Source organism: Neolamprologus multifasciatus, chromosome 20 (genome assembly GCF_963576455.1).
Source record: "Neolamprologus multifasciatus chromosome 20, fNeoMul1.2, whole genome shotgun sequence".
NCBI lineage: Eukaryota > Metazoa > Chordata > Actinopteri > Cichliformes > Cichlidae > Neolamprologus > Neolamprologus multifasciatus.
This window is the reverse complement of record NC_140458.1, coordinates 9,303,809-9,327,037: the sequence shown is the minus strand read 5'-3', so window position 1 is coordinate 9,327,037 and position 23,229 is coordinate 9,303,809. Positions and strand designations below refer to the sequence as shown.

The following is a 23,229-nucleotide window of genomic DNA, read 5'->3' as shown; positions in this document are numbered from 1 at the left end:
AAAATATATTGGGATAAAGTGAGTTACAGTGAAGTTAACCTTAACTTGCAAAGAGGGAGACAATGACAGAGGGAGGAATAAAACCAGGAGTCAAAAGGATGGGAGTTTTAAAAAAAAAAAAAAAAAGAGGAAAAAAAATGGGGAAGGAGAGAGGGAGGAAGCCAGGAGGTGCGGAGGTACATTTTGGGAAAGTAGCACCAAAAACATTAATGCCTGTTTTTAACACTTCCCAAAATTTGCTTATTTAAAATGCATGTCCCCTCAAAACAGCATCAAACACGAGATTTGAAACAAGAGAAAAAAAAAAAGTGTATCCATGGTGCTGTTGTCTCAGATCAGTAGTCAAAATCCTCTACTGCAGCACAGCTTCAGGAGTCATGCCCAAACAACAGTCTAAAACAAACCCATAGCTTATCCAACTTCAACAAGTGACTCAAGTGAAGTGAAACTGCAAATGCCGGTCCTCGTGACAGGCTTCGCTTAAACTAGCTTTTAACACAGTTGGGATAACATAGCATACTGAAAGACCTCAGAGACAACTCTAGACCAAAGACGCTCCTATTACGGCAAGTCTCACATCTGTCAAGCACAGTCTTATTATGTTCACAGGAAGAATTCGTCCAGGGAAGGTGGAGAATAAAGTTTGGGTAAGACTGCGAGCCTGAACAACAACAACAACAACAACAACAAAAAAGAAAAATAATAATAATAATAAAAAATCCGGACAAATGAGATACTGCGGTGTTATGGATGATACTGGAGTGTAGAAGAGTCACCACTCTTAGTGTCTGAATGCATAAATGAGGTGTGAGAAGGAAAGCAGAGCACAGGGGAGGTCCTGTATCTCTCTGTAACTTGATACAGTCTTCTGGCACAGAAAGCCCCTGTCCCTTCAGTTTTTCGGGCTAACTGACTGTAACGAAGCTCCAACGATGACTGCATCACAAAATCTATCAAAAAAATAAATAAATAAAGGTTAACACTAAGGTACTTTATGCATTTTCAAGGTAAAAAGAAAAATCTAGAAAGGGGATATGATACCTCAGGATGGGTCTGGACAGGGGAGGGGGTGTGTCTGAAGGGGCAGGTTTTCTTTGTCTCCGAGGCATCCAGTGACCTTTGTCCTCTGTCCCCACTGCCCCCTCTGTGGCTCTTCCTCTTCCTTTTGGAGTCCTTGGTTCGCCCACGGCCTGCTCGTCTCTGCTCTTCAAGCTCAATCTGAGAGATGATGAAAGAAATGTAAAATAAATAAATAAATAAATAAATAAATAAATAAATAAATAAATAAATAAATATTATAATAATAATAATAATAATAATAATAATAATAATGTAGCAGGTCAGAATAAAAAACATTCTGGAAATAGTCTTGTAAAACCTGCAGAAGTTCAAACGCTTATGTTTTTACTAGTCATATGTGAGAAAAGACTGAACCAAAATCATCTGAACACTTTAGTCAAGACTGTCTGCACTGATAAAATACATCAGTGAAATTAAATATGGGGAATTCATCAGTTCTAACAGCAGTGTATAGCAATGTTTACCTATACAGAGCTGTGTTTTCATGTATGAGAATAGTTTGACTACTCAATGTCATTAGTTTCCGCTATTCCACATATCTACAGGTAAGTAGATGCCAGACACACGACATTGTGTCACTGAACAGAGACGATAACAGAGGCTTTAACTGCAACATTTTGTAGAAAATTAAAGTAAGCGTTTTAGTAAAATATAAAAATATTGATGACGGGTTAAGCATTTGACCTAGATGTACTAAGGCTAATGCAGAGACCTGGACTGAATCTTCCTGCCTTTCCCGTCTATCCCAAAAGCCGTTGAAGTACATGGAAGCACAAGTTCAAGTAAATACAGTGATGTAATATTTTGGATTAGTCAGCACTGAACCTTTGCCTGTAAAACTGTATTAACTTTAACACCTGACAATTTACAGGGTTTCAGACTCTAAGATTTGACTCTTTTATTTTTCTTTCTTTTTTTTTTTAAATGCATTTCAAATAAGGAAGTGCACAAAGAAGACCAACACCACACATTCTTTGGGGCCAGAGGTACATGATGTTAGTCTTTTTGTGCTTTGGTCCTGATTCTAGTTGCAAATCAAAACCAAATGAGTTCTGGAAGATTAAAATTGAACTATACAGTCACTTTATTTTCCAGTACCTGTATGAGTGTGTGTAGTGTTTCTCTGGGTGGATCAGAGGCAGCTAGCAGGACTCTGTGGATGGTATGCATCTGATCTAGGGAAACCTCCAGCAGATCTCCTTCTAGCTGCAGCTCCTCCAGCCGGATCCTGGTATCAGGGGAAAGTTCCACTACCTGACCTTTTAGCAAGGGCAGCAGGGCCAGCAGAGACCCTACACCTGAAAGGAAGGCAGATACACAGTCAGTACAGTCCACAACTTGACTTTTGGTTAAATTAAAATTAACATGCAATCTCACCTGTAACATTTGACTTCTTGCTGATGCCATTTTCACATCCACCCTGTCAAACGGGCACATAAACATATTAAAGATTTTCCCCTACTGGACAGCTCAGATTTGGTTTAATATAAAAATACACAAGAAGTTGATATAAGGAATTTACCTGTGTGCCATTGCTTTCCTTTGTGTTCTTTTTAGGTGAATTCTCCTCGGTTAAATCAATGACACCGTCGTCTCCTTCACCTCCCTCTGAGTCGGATAAAACAATAACCGAACTCCCTTCTGTCTCCTTCTCCACGTTCTTCTCCTTTTCTGGTTCATGATGCAGAGTTTCTTTGAGTTCTTGCAGCCTGTGAAGTACCTGCTGCACCTCAGGTGTCTCCAGTGCTTCCTTAGCTCGGCCCTGCCAAGTGATGGCCCTCTCTGTGAGACACTGCAGTGCTTCACCTTCAGGCAGACGCACAGGCAGCCTCTGCAGGGCTACAAGTAATGCCAGGATAGTTTCCAGGCGCGGGCGCCGTGACCGTTGGCACCGAGGACACAAGAAGCGCGAGTCCCAGTCCCACCAGCAAAGGGAGTTTATTGGTGGTCCAGAAGAGGGTAGTAGGGAGGGGAAAGGAACACAGCCACCATGAAACCAGTCCTTACAGAGATGGCAGCGTAACTGAGGTGCACGAGGCTGCCCAGAGCACACGCAGACTGACTGGGGAGGGGTGTGGTTTCTGTTACCATTCTCTTTTACAGAGTTCTTGGAGAGGCCGCATGTGTCCGTCTCCATGGGATCATCCCAGCTCCCATTCTCCTTGTCCTCCTTACAACCTGCAATGCTAAGTCCAGATTTACGCATGTTCACCTTCTGTAACCTTAATAGCGCATCCTTTTCCTGGTGTTCCCCTTCTTTGAAAGCCATCACCTACAAACAGGGCATAGAAATAGGTTTACCAGTTTAGCATAAAAAAAGCATTAATAATGATGGAACTTTAAAAAAAAAAAAAACCCAAAACAAAACGAAAAAAAAAAAAAAGCTAAAACAAAATCATATTCTGAATACTCACAATAGCTGCAGGGTCCCTCAAGTCCTGAGCAGAGAGTCCCAGAGTGTTGGTATCGGAGTCATCCAAAGGATCATCCAGCGGCCCTGCCTGATCTCGCCTCTCTCTCCTTTTTGCACATGGACATAATACCTGCAGGGGGGAACGCAAAGTTTAATTAATGATTTCATGGAGGTCACAGCGCTGTACAAACCAAAATTAAATTAACTAGTACAACCTCAACACACAAGCATTTATTCAGATAATTATTTGTTTAGTAAGTATTCTGCTTTCAATTTTGGGATTCAGACATCATTATCGATTCAACAATAAATGCCAAAAAAAAAAAAAAAAAAACAGTATAGGACAGCTCTAAATGACCTCTAGTAGACTGTGCTGACTGCTCTTCTTCAGGAAAGTCTTGCTGGCCTTGTCCCTCCACGAGTGTGCGCTGGTCACCTGCAGTTCCAGCTGCCTCAGCTCTTCCATGAAGACTGGTAGGTCTCTGCCAATAGCTACCAGGCCCTCCAAATCATCCATACATGGGTAATGCTCCCCATTCTACAACAACACAAACCTTATTTAATAATTGAAGGTATTTCAAGTATAAATAAATTCATTAAAGTGGGAGGTAAGCTAAAAGAAGATAGATATTTTTTTTCCTCACCTGAATTTCCTCCAAGTCTGTTACCCATGCCCGAGCTCGAGTAAGGCACCCCTGTAGAGCCAAAATGTTGGGCAACGTGACTGGGATAAGTTGGGCCTCATTTACTATTGCCTCCAGGGTGGAGAGAGGGTGCTTTTGCCTGGAAGATCAGAAGCCAAAAAAATTCATTGATAGAATAGACAGAAACACTTGTAAAACAATAACACTGACTATGGCAGGGAATGTAAATTCTCTGGCCTGATTCGACCGTCTCACCTTTGTTCGAGGCAGATCTGTGCCTTTTCTTCCCAACGTTCTGCAATCGTGAGTAGCTCCTGAAGCTCTGCCATGGCGGTCTCCACAGACACACTTTGGGGCACATTGCAGCCTGCTTCCATCAGGTTCCTCAACACATCCAGCGTCACTTCCTGCCTCTCACCTTCTTCTGTCCCAAGGGTGCACCTCACCTTGGCCAACCAATGGCCCTGTTCCTTTAGCCCCTGGAGTAAATTACACTCTGGAACCAAAACAGTCAGCTTGGCCCCTTCCTCCAACAAGGTTTGCAACTGCTCAGGGGGTGGCGAGTCCTTCCTCCAATCTTTGTCATTGATCAATACTTGAGCTCGGTTTTGGAAATCCTCCATTGCCCGCAGAACCGTCTGAAGAATCAGAGAGTACTGAGGTCAGGCTAACATCACTCACACTTTTAAGCAGAGACCCATCACAAGATTTTTTTTCTTTAGATCTCAGTCACACAGCTACAAAAAACAGTCTGTGAGCCCCTGAAAAAGCACAGATCACTACAGAAAAATGTGTATTCCCACCAGACTGGCAAGTTGCTGGGTCAAACTGGTCACAAAGAGGGTGCTGCCCAAACGTCTTCAGTCAATAGAAATCGCCTGTAGTTTGCATGAAGACACTAGGCATTTACTTTCCAAGTAGTAATTTGCAACTTTTATTTTAACAGCTATCATTATCAATTTCCAGTTTGAGTCACACTTTAAGTTTCAATACTGCTTGGTGAGTAGTATACCACTTTCACATAGTGACAGCTAGCAACCACTTGCAACTGTTCCGGGAATACAGGTTTTTCCCTTATGAATGGCAGTTGTCAGATAGTTATTCACAATCACAAGGGCTAAAGCCTTTGTGAATGAGGTTCTAACTGTAAATGACATAAATATGAAAAAAAAAAAAACCCAGTAGATTATTTGTTTTGTGTGAAATGTTATGTTAACTTCTTAATAATTCTGAATTCTCACCTTGACCCCCTCCAACTGGTTTATTACACAGGGCAGGTTTTGTATCGTCTCAACCAAGGACTTCAGCTCGTCCAGAGTCATCCTGTTTTCACTGAAAAAAACAGAACTATGTCAGTGCATACAACCTAACGCTTTGTGCAAAACTTAAGCTTGGATTCTATCTTACCTAGTTGTTGAATTGCTGAGGAGCTCTGTACTTTTCTCTTGGCAGTGTGCTATATCTTTAAGAACAGTGTTGAGTTTTCTGAGGAGCTCATTGTCAGGAAACTTTTTTTCCGCTGCTTCCATCTTCAGCATCTCCAAGTAGTCAATTTCTGCAGTTCAACAGGCCTTTGGTGTTAGTATCGTCTTTTGAAATAATTATGTTTTATTGAAATTTCAAGGCTTTATGTAATTAATGCTGATTCCTCACCTATTTTGTTTCCTTCTTCCTGCTCAAGTGCCTCTTTTACTCTGTTGGCCCAAGAATCAAAGGACTCTGATCGAACTTTTAATCGATGTAACATGGCTAATAACTCATCCAGGGTGTACCTGTACCTGCAGAGTGAAGAGATAGAAAATAACACAGATGGTAGATGTATTAGAAAAGAGAAATACCACTGTATTTATTTTATGGCAATTGTATTTACAAGTGCAAGCAAAAAAAACAAAAAAAGCCAACAACAACTGACAAATACCTGAGGTAGAGTTTTTCAGTGGGGCAGTTGCACAGATCCTGAGTGTGATAGAGACAGACCAGGCGCTCGGGACAGTTTGAGCAGGCCAGGGCAGAAAGGAAGCATGTGGTCTTACATTTATCACACTGTCTCTCATCATCAGGCAGCAGCTCAAAAGCCTCACGCTCTGCTTCGGTAATGCCCTGCAAGAAACGAGGTTTCCCATATTCTTAAATGAACATTAAATAATCATCAATCTATAAATATTACTCAACTGAGGCATTATTTACTTATATGTGAATAAAATAAAGTTTGCTTCTGTGTCTCACCCTTTCCATCAGACTCTTTCGGAGCTTCCGCTCCTCCTGAACAATGATAAACATTTCCCGATGTGTAGCTGCAGCCAGATTAAGGTCTAGCTTCTCTGGGCTAGCAGCCATTTTACAGGTGAGCTCCTCATGGGAGAATACACAATATCTCCTAAGACGTCTGTAGTGCTCAATACAGGAACGACCAGCAGGCAGCTGAAAGAGACAGAGAAAAGTGATACTGATCGCGCAATATTGAAGAAGCAATGTGAAATGATAAGTTGGGACAGCGTAAACAGACATACCCAATCTGCAGTGCAGAAATTGACAGCTTCTGCAAAGTTATATCCCTGATTGAAGCCACTATGGTAGGCTCTGGGGAAGGTAATGACAAACTCCCCAGCACACTGATTGGTACGGACAACCTGCCAATCAGAAGCACAGCAATCAATTTAAAAACATAAATCTTTCTAACGTGTGTACATTGTTTCCCAGATGGTTGCTTGGGCAGTATATAATATGCATATATGAGCAATTGTTTATTTGTGCACCACAAAGACATCTAACAATCAAAAATTACATGTTTTTAGTCTGCAATAGGGCTGTGCGATATGGCTAAAATCTCATATCCCGATATAAGACATTTATTGTCCCGACAACAATATATATTACACAAAAATTACATTTTCAGTTAATTCTGTGAATCTCGGTCAACTCGACTAGTGTGAAGTGTTTTCAGCTGGGCTTCATGTACCTGGAGTTGAGTGTTATGGAAGTTCAAATGGCCGCAATTTTCTTTGTGAGTATTTATTACATGGCGTGCTGCGAGGAAAAGCCTGTTCTTAAGTTTATTTTTTAGCACCTGAAGACTCTTTTTAGCTTATCATCCGTAAACACCCTGCATACTATTTCACATGATTCAGCTTATTTTGAAAAATCTCAACAGGATCTTCAGCTTTATTTTGAAAGGTTTATGTGAAAAATAAACAAGCGGATGGCGGAGCCACGCCAGCCATGCACGCGATGGTTTTACCATCGTTGTTGCTAACAACAACGCATAAAAACAGTCACTTGTGCGTCTGTTGCCGTAAACAGTTTATTTTGCGACACCCCGAAATAAACGATAGCGTAATATGAAACAATAAACCTTTTCATATCGTCATCCGATATATATCAAACGGCCCTACTCTGCAAGTTGCCAAGTTGCTGACAAATACTTGGACAGTACAATCAGTGCTTCTCCAGTGTAGCCAGTGTGAGATCAGTGGCACATAAACAAGCTACAAGGTGTGGTTAGAGTGCCCAGCCAATTAACAGAGCAGAAGATTATCAATGACTACGGTATGACAATAGTATGTTAAACAACTGATATGTTACTAATGCACAACAACATTTGTACTGCTGATTCTGAGATGTGAGGATGCCACCCACCACTTCCCCACCACAGCACCCCCCATACAGAGATTGTCAGGGGAATCTTTGCTGTGTGACAGGAAGATGTAAACAGGCAAGGTGGAAAACAGCTGCACAAACTCCTGCTGCTTGTCTGTACTTTGAAGTAGAAAATATGCCCGCTGTAACCATTCAACCAGAGCAATACATAACCACATTTTGCATGGGTGTGAGGACGTTAATCCGCTTCTGCTAACAATGTCAACGTTACCCACACTTGGCAAACTGATAATATGACATTGGGTGTGCGCAATGTTTTGTATGATGCAAACCACCACTTGTTTTAGCCTCATTTAACATTGAATTCACAGTTTGATTAATGGAAACTGTGATTAAAGGTTTCAAAGGTATTTTAAATACACATTCAATATTTGTGATCATGTCTGAGTCAGCCTGTGTGAGATGTCTAGCAGTGACTGAACTTTCAAAATAAAAGCAAACTGATTGTCTAATCGTGGATGGTGATGTTCTTTCAGACAGGGTGGGGTGGGGGGCATTCAAATGCCTCTGAGGCCTACTAAAGTAAACTCCATGTGTAGGAAACACTGGTGTATGTGATTTGATGTGACACTGACCGGGACACCATGAGCCATGAGAATATTTGGGTTCATGATGGTGACCAGCTGATGCAGGAGGTCAGGCTGGAACTCAAACAGCTCTGGTGTTAGCTTCTTCATAACCTCCTCAAGTCGCTCAGCTGCCATAGAGGGAACCCCATACCAAGTCTTAGGTTCACCCCTAGAGATGGAAGATACATGGGGAGTGAAGGGGAGAGAATGCAAAGTTAGTCTTTCTCTAAAGTACACCTACAAATGACATACAGTCTCTGCACTTAAAAGCTTCCTGAACAAATGCATTGAGCATGCTGTACCAGTGCAGGTAGTTGATGGAGTAGCTCCAGTGATCTTCAATGTGCCAGCAGAAAGCTGAGAACACCATGCCCACGTAGAGCCATGGCACCTTCATCCCAGAGATGTCTCCATTAATATGGCACAGGAGTGACTGCTCTAGCACAGGCATCACATTCAAGTTCCACCCACAGCGGGCATATTCCTGACCAAAAAGAAAGAAAAAACAAACAAAAAACATGGTTATGAACAACTTTAATGATTAGAGATTGGCAACATTTAGTATTTGAAAGCAAAAATGGCAAAGATACACTGGTGTCTGTCTCTCCAAATGGAATAAACTGCAGCATTTCCTTCTCAAATAAAACATTTGGTCAATTAAATACTGATAAATATTTATATTTAAAAACATTTGTTGTACTTTGGACCAAAGGTAAAATCAAAAGGAGTAATTTACTTAAATAATCTTGAACTGCGACAAATTATAATTGACTTTTTTAACAAAAATTATTATAAAGAAAGTAAATCAGTCGAAAATGTAAATAAATGTCACACTGTAGAATTACATGGAACGCACAGCAGGTGCAGCAGCAGCTTTGATGTGTCTTCACTGTAGGTTACCAGCAATTTTCATTTAAGTGTCTGTTTAGTACATTTAGCAGAAAAATGTTTTCTGATGTAGCTGCAGTTTTACTTTTGAAACATTTTACAGGATGCTTGTGATTTTTTCCCCCACCTTTATCATCTTAACTCTGAATTAGGTAGGGATTAGTTTCACACAAAATTCATTCTACAGTGGTGTTTTGTGGATACACTAACTACTTTCGGGCTTTTTCAGTTGACAAGATTTTCAACAGTTTATCTAAAGCCGGATACTGCAATCATCACTCAAACAAAGACTGCCAATGAAAAACTGAGCTTAGAAAATAAGAAAAACAATGCACGTACCTCCTCTTCCTTTGTGAGCTTCCTCTTGCCATTGTTCATTGGGAAGCCACTACCAAACTCTTTGGAGTGTATGTCTGCTCCATATTCAACAGTCACGTCTTCCTCAATACTACTTACTAATCGCCAGAATTCTCTCTCTACGAGCTCAGTGGGAACCATCTATACAAGCAAAAAATATAAACGCTAGAGATTAGCCTCTCTCCATTTTAATCACTGAAGGGGGGATCATGATTCATAATGAAAAGCAAATGATACACTCACATGGACAGGCATGTTGAAGTAATCTGCTTTGAAAGTATCTGCCATTTCCCCAAAACTCTGCAGTGTGTACTCCCGTGTCGCTTGCTCAAAGCCAAAGGCTTCTGTGGGTTTTTTACACTCCTAAAAACATTAATTCAAAAAAACAAAACAAAACAAGATGACACATAAAGAAAATCAAAACCTCTAAGAGTCTTGCAGATTAAAAGGCAAACACATGCTTTTAAACATTCTTACGTACTTCTGCGACACACTTAGGGCATCGCCAGTTGCCCTTGGGAGGATCGGCAAGTGGGGGTAGTAGACAGTAAGTGTGGTAGTTGTCATCACAGCCGTCACATAGCATTAGTTTCTCATCATCATCTCCCCGACCACACATCCGACACACAAAAGAATCCACCTTTGAAAGTCAGTGATTAAAATAACATTAATCACAAGGTTTGGAGCCAAATGATGCCAACTTTGAATCGAACATCTGAAAAACAGGTTCCTGGGAACCAAAGCAGTGATTCTCGCAAAAGTTCTAAAGAATACCATCTACCTTGTTTACAGGGCTGAATAATCATTTATGCTATAATGTAATTAGATATCACATTTATCACAATTTTAACTGCCACAATGGAGTAATCACTAACTTTACTTACACACTGAGGATTGTTGAGATTGCGTCTAAGGCGCATTGTCATTTTGGTGCAAGGTGTATCATCTTCCTCCTCTTTATGTCCTTTCCCATTCTCTTCCGCTGGTTCTTCTTTCTTCACTGCCATCTTTACTGTAACACTAGGAGGAGGAAGCTGTGGGCCTGATGAGCTCCCATCACTCTGTCTCTCTTGAGGGTCCAGGGGCTCTGATTTGACTGAGGTGTCACTCAAAGGAGGTGGTATGTTGTCCTTGACAGTAACAGTTTGAGGCAACTCATCTAAAAACAGGAGGAAGAATCGTTCAGAGTCAGATGTGGTCATTTATCACAAGACAAGTAAAATTTATATTGTCTGAGATGACTGGATGATTATAGCACACAAAAAACAAGCTTCACAATATGTCCATTTATTCAACTGTCAACCCTGCCCCCTCGAATTACTAGTGCCAAGATATACAAGCCAAAATTCATGGGCCTCAAATAAAAAATTTTTTTAAAAAGCTGTTTAATAAAGTTATAGTAATGATACCTTTCTTTCTGATGCCCTTGTCCCTTGCCACCAGTCCAAGTCCCATCATCTTAGGTCCTGCACCATAAATCTGTAACTTCTTCAATTCTGGGTTCTTCTCTATGTCTTCCTCTGTTGGTTCAGGCTGTGGACAGAAGAAGTCTTTTACAAATCAGAAAGCAAGAAACAGACAGCAGTTACTCCTCAAAGCACAAAGAGCAAGCAGAACACAGTTAAAACATGAGAGCGTAGCAATGCATCACAAGAAGGGATTATTCTAGGTTAGAAAGTAAGGAAAAGTTAACCTACATCACAGTGAAGCTTAAAGGTTAAGACCAAGACCCATCACCATCACACACATCAACAGCAGATGCAACCATTCATTTAAGTGGAGGGCACTGGTAAGGATTTTAAGTTATGTCATCTATTTAGTCAACTCAGGTTGATTATTAGTTTTACGATTCGGGTGAGAACACAAAAATAAATCAATAGCAGACAGAGTAGATTAGGGCTGCCATTCACAATTATTTTTAAAAGGGTAAATGGATTTTGAAAAGCAATGTCAAAGGCAGGAATGCATCTCAGACACAAAGTTTCATGCTCATATAACACAGATAAGCCATTTTAGCATCTAAAGCTGTGCTAAAACATCCCAAAAACAGATTTTATTTCGTTTTCCATTCCTATTGGATGTTTTAACTTGAGAAAAACTGCAGAAAAATGACATCACATTACAGCAAAACATGAAAACTACAAATTAGTGTAGCCACATTCTGGACTATACTGCATCTGGGAGGTTTAGAACATGGAGAAATCCAATTTAATCAAAATACTACCTGCACATAATATTAATGGGGGGTGAATATTTTAGGACAGTGATCAGATTTTCAGTTTGCAGACTGCACGCAACACATGCATGACCAGCAATGCTGACAAAACCATAGCAGGCCCTAATGTCACAATTAAATAGAATTATTGTTTTTAAAAAGAAAGACACAAAAACATTTCTTGTTTAGAACAGCCAGTCCAAACAAACATAATGTCTTCTCATAACATCCATTTAAGAGGTTTCCTCAGTCAGTTTAGGCTACGTCCACACGTACACGTGTATTTTTGAAAACGAAGATTTTCCGTTTTCATTTATTAAAAAATAAATAAAAATCTCGTCCACACATAAAAGCCAAAAACGAAGGAAAACGCTGCTAGGAACATGCCAAAGCAGCAGGTGGCGCTATATTCCTATCTGTGTAGAAATGTTAGCCAATCAGAAGTCAATAAGCCTGGGTGGGAAAGAGTAAACAAAGATGGCTCATAGAAGCAGAACTGAGTCGTATGTGTGGAAGGACAGTAACTGTGTGTGTGTGTGTGTGTATTGCAGTGTTTAAATGCATATGCATATATATATATATATATATATATATATATATATATATATATATATATATATATATATATATATATATATATATATATATATATATATATATATATATATATATATATATATATATATATATAGGCATTTAAACACTGCAAAGAGTAAAATTAACAGTAACAGTATTTTGTCTACGTCCGCCATTGTAGAAATTCATTTCACCGAAACAATAACGTGGCGCAGTGTGACGTCAAAAAATGCGCACACCTTTGACACTGCGTTTTCGTCCACACGTAAACGCAAAAACAGAGTTTTTGAAAATATCCACCCTGGCAGGAGTTTTAAAAAAATCTCAGTTTTCAGTGACCGAAAACGCCGTTTACGTGTGGACGAAAGGTGCAAACGCATAGAAAAATCTGCGTTTACAAAAATACCCGGGTACGTGTGGACGTAGCCTTAGTCCCAATCATGAAAGGATTTGGTGAAAACTTGCCCAACCCCCACTTTTTGCACACAGGTGTGCACTAAGAATCCAGTAAACCACATTCAAACCACAACCCGTCTTCCAACAAGACAGTTCATGTTTGCATATCATACCAATACTATTGCCAATCACAGCACAAAAACTGTACATAAACAATACCAAAGACTCAAAATTTCTTTAGATAAGAGGTCAAGACATTACAAGGAAAAAAAGTTACAAATTTAATCAAAAAGGATTCAAAATATTTTCCACCTGTGTGCAGTTGTACTCCCTTTAACTGACAAATGTAGCTTTGGCCGCCTAAAACATTACCTATATTGTCCTTGTGCACAATGCAAGCACCTTTTTCAGTCAGCCAAACCCTGTGGACTGAACGCAACAGATATCAAAGCAGATGAAAAGGGCTTGAGGTTGTTGAGCAATCACTCTTTGATCTGAGGCCTGTACTACAAAGCAAAGTTTGGGCTTCGGGTTCAACTATGGAGCTAAAGTCTTTGAGCTTATTCACCGCTTATGCTGAATTTACGCTACCACGGTTGTGTCCGTTTGCAGAAGTATTTGACTATAGAGAAGGATTTTCAACCAGCACAAAAGTACTCCCATGCAGTCCTTCAAAATCCCAACTACATGCTGCTCAATGTGGATAACTCTGCGTATTGGTCGAAATCTGATTGAGATTGAGAAGTGGGCCAGAGAAGGGAGTGACACTGAGGGCTCATCAGGAATGAGGAGTGCGACAAAAAGAATAAGATCAGAAAGTAATCACAAGTAATAAAATACAGACAGTGGCTACAGCGAGCACTTCATTGTTATTAATACTTTCTCACTTCAGCTCTTTGTATGTTACAACTTTTACTCATCTCCACGGCTGGCTCATAGACCAACAACAGCACACAAGCAAGAGTAGCCCTCGGACCGGTTGCACCGCATATTTTTGTTACTGTCCCATCTAACAACAGATGCTCTCTGCAGGTAGACAAGCAGTCCAAAGCTGCCAATGGACTTCCCACACGCTACCACTGCTGAAACATAATTTTCCCCAATAGTGTGTTTCTACTGCCACGGTAAACTACCTCTACCAGAGCAGGTCATGTTTGGGAATAAGAGTTGACATCAACAAACACCACCAGCTAGTGACTAATCAATTCTGTCAAATATAGTGCATGTTGTGAAAGCATCTATAATTTAAAGAATTATCTAAAGTCTTTCCTTCATGAGGACCAGTAAGAAATACCCTTTAGAGCAAATATATTTCTAGATTTTTTGTTTTGTTTTTTTAAAACACTGCACCTATTAATCTTTGTAATCACATATGCTGTAAACACTAGACAGAAAAACACCGGGGTGCCTTATTGAGTTGACAGACACCTTCGTGTGATTTAGTGCAACTGCGGATAGGGTAAGTGAAGCCAAATAAAGAACAGACATACTGGATATGCCTCACTTGCTTCATAGTACAGGCCCCCTGATCTCAAATGGGCAAAACCACCTAGATGACAACAATGTGTTCAGAATGGCGCTTATTTATTTTAGTGCTTGAGTGCATTAAGAATCCAATATTTCGCTGTCCGCTGTCAAAATATAGTGCTTGGTAAGTGAAACCCTATTAAATTAAACCTAGCTGGTTCTTCAGTGTGAGTGCACTCAAAAAAAGAACACATGCAGTCACACTGTTAACTGCTGTAATGAGGGAGCAAGCCAACACAGCGCAAGTGAAAAGGCACACAGACATCCCAGCAACAAAGCATCACAAGCCAATTACTACCACACAGAAATAGCATGAGTGAAATAGAGAAGACTAGAGAGCACAACAGCCCAAAAATGAGACTAGAAAAATTTGTTTGTCAATATTGTCTATAATAAACCGTTTTAGTTAAGGCCTTGGAAGAATGGTTCTCAACAGCAGTGTCATTCTCGTATTCAAAGTCCAATCCACTTGAATTTTTTAAAATAATATAATGTCTAGAAACACATCGATAGCATTATAAAACATTTCTGTCCGAGATGAGACTACATGGTCTCATAGTCCTAGAGCAATTTTAAGAAAAATACCAAAGGGCTTAAATAAGAAGAAAAGAAGTCAGGGAAGTTTCTCTGCATTCAGTGTAAATCAATACGGAGATTTAACAAGAGAAGGCTTTTTATGGCAACAGTTCTGTGACCATATTATGGGCTGGCACCCCCACACTGAGAAGGGATGATTGCATGTTAATGAAAATGTTTTAGTGGTTAATTATAAAAACAAAACAAAAAAATCAAACATTTAGACAACTTCAAAGGGGGTATGGTGGTCTAGGAAAAGAGTGGGGACGTAAAGGGAGCTCATATGCTCAAGAGGCAGTACCGCAGAGATGAGTTGAGAGCCAGTGGTGAGAGGATGGGGGGCCAGATCCTCTGGACCCTGCAAAGGGAGACAATAACAGCAACAATAAACTAAGACAAGAGGAAAACAGGAGATGAAAGAGGAAGGGAGAGAGCCTGGAAAGAACAGCCAGTAATTGTAGAGAAGAAAAAAAACCCAGTGGGACATTATGAGTCCAGGATCACATCTTATGTAGGATGTACAATTTTAGATCTAATAGGAGTTGCTGAGGATTGCCATTTTAGCTGAGGTTTGTTTTATTGCACGACACTTGGAATGCAGTCTAGAAAAATGAAGTTTTTCTAGATTAGCTTTTCTAGAGAGATAGAGATATTTGTAAATACAGAATTAAACAATATTGTTTATATTGACATAGCGCGATATCAATTATTTTACACAGAGACTTTTTTAGTAAAGCTGTGCTTGTGAACCCTCCAACTCATGCTCATTCTCAAAGTTCACCTACCGCATGGAGGGAAAATTTGAAGGTTTATGTCTGTGCAGTTTGTAGTCATCAAGTTCATCGTAGTCTAAGGGGCTTGGAAGGAAGCGCCTGGACTTAAGGTCCGTGTTGCAAAAGTCAACCAAGTATGATGACTTGTATAAGCAATGTTAAGAGTCAGTCACCAACTTCAAAACTATCAGTCTGCATTTAGTGTACAGTGCAGACTGGAAGGGAAAGATTATTTTAAAGTATAAAACAAGAGTAGCAGGTTACTCTGTGTGACCTTCTTGAAATTGCTGTTGTCAGTGAAGTCTGGTGGAGTCACAGCTTCCCTTTCTTGTCAGAAAGATTTGTCTGACAGCAGGTAAAGTGGTGAAGACACTTACACTGATATCGATTTCTTATAGATGGCTAAAATTCATGATGCCATCAACCTCGTCCATAGCCACAAATGACTTCAGTTGGGTGTTCTTGTCTGCTTTTGTATATCGACTGAAGGTAATATCAATTATAGCTCACACACACACACACACACACACACACACACACATTAATGAACTGAACTCTATGTGAAAACTGTTTTGGGTCTCTAAAATAAGTGCAGAGTTTCCTGGAAATTGTAGTAAACTGTGGCAGAGAAACAAACTGCTTTTAAATAGGACCCATGAAATTAATATTATTACATTTTTTGTTGAGCAACCTGGTGATAAAAATGCTTTTGACATCTCCCCTGTTGCTTCTGAAGAATATTGTGAGGCATATATCACTTGTAGTATAAATATTTAATATATGATTTTTGGGGACAAATTACCCAGCCCAAGTCTGAACATGTGCTCAAAACTGGACGTGTTCAAATCCCATTATAGTGCTGTATAAAAGCTGAAAGAAAACCATGCATTGAATAGGATATAAAGCACATTCTTAGGCAGTAATCACTGTCAGTTAACTCGTCACAACTGCACACATTAATTTTCGAAATTTTTGTTCTCAAACTTAAATGTGCAAAACAAAAATGTAGTCCAGCATAAAAAAATTAAGAAAATTAAAATCTACGGGCAGCCATGCTGCATCTAAGTAGAAGCAAATGTGAATGTAGGTTTGTCCAAAAGTTGTAGATTAGTAAAAATTATTAAAGATAAATAAATAAAAATATACTGTGCATTTACTTGAGTGACTGGAGAAAGTGCAAGATCAGAGAACAACATAATAGTGCAAAGAGGAGCGACAGCAGAGGAAAGCAAAGCAGCGCGACAGGATGGAGAATAAGCAAAATATGATGCGCTCTGAGTGCACTCTCATTTTCCAGATACAACTGATTCACATGGGTACATAAAGGACTTGGAAACAGTAGCATGACAGCATGGTCCACTCAATAAGATTTTCAAACACTTGCAGTGTAAATGGTGTGCCTGCAGTGATGGAAGCACTGTTATTTCTATGCAAAATGACCACAGAAGTAGAAAGTGAACTGTTAAATGACACTAAAATTTAAGCATGACAGAACAGACTTCTGAATTCACTGTTACTTCTAGATTGAACAAAAAAAAATGTGCAGATAACCATGTTACACTTAGATTTAAAATGTTGTAATGCAAGATAGAAAAATCAAAGTAAACATCTAATTTAGTTGCATAATTTAACTCCTCCTAGAAAAGTTTCTTAGGTTTGCACTTGCTAATTTTATGCATCTTTCCAGTAAATGTAACCAGCGCTGATTGTACTGCTGTTTATTTTGACCACAACACTTTCTACATAAGAAGTTTTTTTAAATCTGAACAGTCACATTTTTCTTCCCTTATATAATTATAAATAAGCCCAATCAGGCTGCCTGAAAACTACATGAATACCAGGTGGTCACACACAAGGGTTAAATTGGACTACGTTAAAACCACGCTGCTGCTGAAACAGACTAGTTAACCAAACCAACACGAGTTTTGCATTGCTTTACAAACAACTTTTTCTGTCCCGGACAGTTTATTTTTGAGGCAGCAAGCCTATTTGGAAATGTGATTCAACAAATGCCATTTATGTAACCAAAACATACATCAACAGAGTTATTGGTCACAGAGGTATGCAAATATACTCAAAGAGCATTAAGGACTGATAGTCTCACTCACATCAGGCTGGCAGCGGTTTGCTCTGCGTCCGTAACTGCTGATTTTGGATGGCTGCACTGACTGTCGTAGGGGAATGGAGTGAGGCTTGTACTCTTTGTCCACATCTTCCCCATCATAGTGCTTCGGCTTACAGTGCTGGTAAGTGTTTGGTTTTTTAAAGGAAAGAAAAAAATAATAATTTATTAATAATATTCACAGATAAACTCAATTTGATGGCTGTCTATTAACTGATCACCCCATGTACCAAGAGACCAGAATGTAGAGCATTACCTGCAAGCTGGTACCAGATTGGAACATTTCATAGGGGTAGACAATCCTCTCATAGTGTGAGCGCAGCAGAGAACCGATGTTCTTGCCCGGAGGGTAGCCAAGTCTCTGCGCAATGCGAGCCCAGCGCCGCTCCTTACAGACCATTTCAAAACCTCCTTCATCCGTCACAATCTTTGGCAGAAATATATTTTTACCCATACTTTTTACAAACTGAACAATTTAAAATATATATATATGAAGTATATATTTTGAGTTAAAAAATATTTTATTTATACTCACCTTTGACAGGCTGAAAAGATCAAGAATGCGCCTTTCAATATGTGGAATTTTTAAAGAAGATCCCTGGATCTCCCAAAATCTGGCGATGCGGTCCAAATAATTAAGCTTCACTCTTGTCTCTGCCTAAAAACCGATGTATGGGGAAAACACCACAATTACTATAGCCTTTTCATCCCAAATAAATTACTGACAAATAAAGAAATTAAAAAAAACAAAACAAAAGGGGAGGGGGGGACTCACCTCTAATTCATTAAGCCTCTGAATACGAGGTGTGAAGTGAAAACTATCCAGCTCCACTGAAAATGGAGGCTGCCAGTCCTATTTAGTAGGAAAGACATTCAATTAGAACATGTGTGCCTATGTGCTAAATCAAACTTGTGCAATATCTTGCAACAGACTATTCAAAGAGGTAAGAAAAAGAATAAAAAAGCATGGGAGAAAGAGAACACTGAGCCTATTTTGGACTTATTTGGGTTTAATGGTTTTTGGGCTCAAGAACTTGGCACAGCTTTAACCAGAAAGGATGGTTAAGGTCTTTCACTCAAGAGTAAGTGAAGCTCAAGCTGTCCACAATAATAGGCCTATCTCTGCTCTTATCAATTCTGAAGAAATTATAATACGGATTTTTTTAAAACAAACAAACAAACAAAAAAAACAAAACACACCACTGCAGGTAATTTGACTAGCACTTATAATAGCTCCTATTTGTATAACTTCTGACCAAGCCCTAAATATGAATGAGAAAAGCAAATTGGATTTAGTGGACATATACACAACTAAACGCAAGTGTAATCCTCCTTCAGGAGCAACATACATAGACATTTTAATTAATTAGGATTCCAGAGTCATGGAATTTAAAAATGACAATAAAATTGAAGAAAAATAAATAATTAAATACATAAATACAACATAAACCAAGTATAAGCAAGTATTTACTGGTGGAGGACGAATTTTACAGATCCCAGATTTCTCTGCAATTGGACGTATCTTGGCGATGTAGCCTAGGGGATCCTGAAACTCCTCCCATGACGGCTCAAATACTGGACACTCCGGAGGAGGTACAAATTCTTCCCCTTCCATCGCCCTGACAATAGGGAAATTGTCAAATCATACAAGTTAATAAACTCTAGCCCACTTAGTAATGTGCATGGCAGCAATGGAATGTGAAAAATATTTTATGTACATGAGTCTGTTAGTGTACACACAGCAATTTGAATACCCCCGGACCCAATTCATGACCTGGTGACCTTTATAGATACTACAGGACACTCCAGAGTCAAGAATACTCACAAAACTATAAGTCAGTGTCATCATCATATTTACATACATGTTAAATATTTCATTAAATGTTCTCACTGACAGAAAATAAGAAAAAGTGGGCGGGCTGGTGACGTCAATTTTTGTAAAGGTATTCAGAAATGTCAATTGCACATCAGGAAAAAAAAAGACCCATACATGCGCAAATAGCCTATTTGCTTAGTCTTGCCAAATCATCACTTCCTTATTCTGCTCTCAGGTTTACATATATACAGATGTGTTATGATCATGTTGAAAACACTGTTTCTAGTATTCACAACAGTTTACACATTTCTTAATAATAACATATATCATGCTGGGAAATCCGAGGACTATGATATGTTTTTTACCCTTGAAGTGCTCCTTGTTAAAAACCCCTCCCCCATCATCAGACAACAAAACAAATGCCATGGTCTGGTAGGTCTGAAGGCCCAGTGTTGGAAGGGGCTAAGGTTTTAAGTTCTTCTGTATCATTTGTGCTACACAAGAATAATTAAATTTGATAAAACACAAGAGTAATTTCTATATGAAAATGACCAAGAAGCACTGTTGTCAATGTGTACATTAAATATCTGTACCAGCCTGCAAAAAGTGTCAATCTAGTGCCTTAGCTTTTCAACGTTTCTATTTTTATTTTATTAAAATAAAAATAGAAAAGGAACTTGAAGCTGGGACTTCAGTAACATATTTCACATCCATCTAATCCCAAACAATGGCGTGGAGGCCATGAACCCTCAGATACAGAAGGCCTTGCAGCTATCACCACTCATGAGTGGGCTGGATTAGATTACTAAATATGACAAATACAATAACCTCTTTACAGAAGCCAAAGAATCACATCTAAACACCACTATTAAATAACACGTAACTATTAGGTTACAACTGTTAGCTTCTACCAACTAAACTTAACATAACTGCCGTTTAAACGAACCTTACCTTCAACCAGAAGCGTAACGACAGAAATAAATTATCAGAAAATGCCTCCAGTTCCGTTATTTATAATGGGTTATCTATGTGTCATTCATTTCTCATCTTCTGTAACCTAGGAACTCTATTTGTGTCTATTGTCCGGCTATCAGAGGCGATAACGCAGCTTGTGGCTAAACGCTAGCACCGAGGCCTGCACTTTTTTTCTCAGCTCCGTCCCATCGCCACCCACAGTGGTAGGTAACTAGCCTTAGTTAGCTAACTGGGCGGCTGAAAAAACTAAGTCAATACTACAGCCGCAGACCAGCTAACCTACATAATGTCGCTGAAGTCGACGCCAACACGCAGCTAGTGAACATTAATCGTATATATGCAAGTTGATATGCAGTTATCTGTTGATCTGATTACACTACAACATCTCGCTGCATTCCCGTGACTGACCCGAAGACACCTCGATGTCCCGGGGTATGATAGGGATTGTGGCCGCTCTCCTTCCTCTGTTGTTGTGATGACTGGTGGCTTAGCTAACGATGGCCAGCTGTGCTCTGTGCTCGGTCCAGTTGGCTAGCTATCGCTGCTAGCAAAGTTGACCGTTTTTTTTTAGCTTCAGCTCTCCATATACTCCGGTCTGTCAAGCATACGGGCTCAAAACATGGATTGCTGATGTTCGTTTAATACTAAACGAGGTTCTCAAACTTTGTCAATTATGTCGTTATCAGTCATTTTCCGATCAACATCATTACTCTCCTCAGGCCATCCTATCTTTCTTGACGAGACGCCATCTTAGCTTTTTTCTCACGACCGAAGTACAACCTCAAATCTCTCACGTCTCTCACGTTTACTCCCTGAAAGTAGTACCCACGTAGGCAAAACACAAAGCATGTAATTGCTGCGCGACCAGTTGGGGAAGAAGTAGGTCAGAAGAAGGGAGGTTCCGGTGTGTATTTAAGGGAGGAAAAAAGAAAAAAAAAAGTTCACATCTGTGACGCCTGCGCTTCCGCAGCACATTAACAGGTCACTGATAATGATCAGCACGATAGTGCTCTTCCGTTCTCTTCCAGAATTTCGGAAGGAATACGAAACATTAAATGTTAGCAGAAAAATGACAAGCTTAATAATGAAAAAATAAATCAATAAACAAATCAATAACAGTATCAGACTTTCACCAGGTTGGTTCCTGGTTATTTATTGCCATGCAGATCTTCCTAAAAGTTTACCATCAGGCAACACTCTTTTGTCCTGAAAAAGAAAGTTATGGTAAATAGGCTGTACTTATAAAGCACTTTCCTGGCACTTTAAGCTCTCAAGTGCTTTCATACTACAAGCCTCGTACATCCCTTCATTTACACACTCACTACATATACACACGCAGACACTCTGTTGGATGAATTTAGGCAGGAGTCAACAACTGAATCATCGACCTGAGTGGTAGACAACTCAGGCTACCTACTGAGCCACAGCCATGTGAGATAAGGCTCTATGTAGTCCTATGAAAAACAAAGTACACCCTATGATTGAGTAGCTTGTAGGCCTACCTTTAGCAGGTAGATTTACAAGTACAGGTAGATCTGGAGATCTATCTGTACCTGTAAATCAGGGATGGGGAAGATCTGCAAGTAATCGTTTTCTGTAAGACTCAGAAAACAAACAGCTCTCTTAAGGTCCTGCTGCAGCATTTTTTAGGTTGGATTGAGGTCTAGACTGGACTGATTGCAACTTTTTGTTTCTTTTCTTTCTCGGGGATTCTGTTGTAGATTTGTTGGTGTCCTCTTTCACAATCAGATTTCAGACAGATGGTCTCACATTTGAGTCTAAAACACTTTGGCATTCAGATGGTGACTCAGAGAAATGTTGTTTTAATGCACCTTTAATGTAAATCTTCATTTTAGAGAGAAAAGGCTTTCTTCTGTCAGCTTTTCTAAACAAGTCAGTCTTTTTATTTTTTCTTGTACTTGTACTGTCCTGAATATTAACATGTAATACGCTAACTGTGGCCTGTAGCTGTTTCTTTTGCAAATTCTCTGACCATTTTCTGACCTTGGAGGGAATTTGCTGGGACGTCCACTTCTGGGAACAATGTCTTGAATGTTTTCCACTTGTGAATAATCTTTCTCACTGAAGAATTATGGAATGACCTTATAACCTTTTCCAGACTGATGTGTAGCAACAATTGCTTCTCTAAGGTCATTACTGATGCTTTTCCTTCTTGGCATTGTGTTAAGATACATCTGAATGCCCCAGATCGGCAAATTGCCCACACTTGCTGATCATCAGTTAATTAAGTGCTTTTGATTAGCAGCACCTGGATGCTACATCCATCCATTCGCTTCCGCTTATCCTTTCCAGGGTCACTATCCCAGCTGTCATAGCGAGAGATGGGGTACACCCTGGACAGGTCATCAGTCTGTCGCAGGGCTAACACACAGAGACACAGACAACCATTCACACTCACATTCACACCTATGGGCAATTTAGATTGATCAATTAACCTATCCCCACTACTGCATGTTTTTGGGCTGTGGGAGGAAGCCGGAGTACCCAGGGAGAACCCGCACAAACACGGGGAGAACATGCAAACTCCACACAGAAAGACCCCAGCCTGATGGTGGAATTGAACTCAGAACCTTCTTGCTGTGCGGCAACAGTGCTAACCACCATGCTGCCGAACTGGATGCTAC

General features: G+C 39.8%; 1 protein-coding gene across 4 annotated transcripts; it reads right to left on the bottom strand.

Annotated features, from left to right (window-relative positions):
* Nucleotides 1-114: 114 nt before the first annotated feature.
* kdm5c (lysine demethylase 5C) lies at nt 115-22,606 on the bottom strand. 4 transcript variants are annotated; one of them, XM_085147204.1, is made up of 29 exons: nt 22,589-22,606; nt 19,265-19,412; nt 18,569-18,646; nt 18,329-18,451; nt 18,050-18,220; nt 17,780-17,914; nt 15,200-15,256; nt 11,018-11,141; nt 10,493-10,767; nt 10,090-10,248; nt 9,852-9,971; nt 9,591-9,749; nt 8,666-8,847; nt 8,370-8,532; nt 6,648-6,767; nt 6,364-6,558; nt 6,056-6,237; nt 5,791-5,915; nt 5,545-5,692; nt 5,379-5,469; nt 4,393-4,775; nt 4,138-4,276; nt 3,852-4,031; nt 3,495-3,623; nt 2,603-3,352; nt 2,458-2,500; nt 2,179-2,378; nt 1,042-1,218; nt 115-950 (listed from the first exon to the last, which is right to left on the bottom strand). In XM_085147204.1, exons 2-29 carry the CDS (start codon nt 19,406-19,408, stop codon nt 942-944), a joined length of 4,761 nt encoding a protein of 1,586 aa, XP_085003330.1. In that variant the 5' UTR covers nt 19,409-19,412; nt 22,589-22,606; the 3' UTR covers nt 115-941. The 4 variants fall into 4 exon arrangements, with proteins under 4 accessions (XP_085003330.1, XP_085003329.1, XP_085003328.1 ...); XM_085147203.1 differs by lacking the exon at nt 22,589-22,606 and adding an exon at nt 20,561-21,539; XM_085147202.1 differs by lacking the exon at nt 22,589-22,606 and adding an exon at nt 20,993-21,539.
* Nucleotides 22,607-23,229: the final 623 nt, after the last annotated feature.

Excerpts from the sequence above, each read along its gene's own strand:
- kdm5c (XM_085147204.1), bottom strand. The coding sequence starts at position 19,408 with ATGGAAGGGGAAGAATTTGTACCTCCTCCGGAGTGTCCAGTATTTGAG. Across the intron at positions 8,848-9,590 it reads AGCTCACAAAGGAAGAGGAG|GAATATGCCCGCTGTGGGTG; the intron begins GTACGTGCATTG and ends CTTTTTGGTCAG. Across the intron at positions 4,277-4,392 it reads CAGATCTGCCTCGAACAAAG|GCAAAAGCACCCTCTCTCCA; the intron begins GTGAGACGGTCG and ends CTGATCTTCCAG.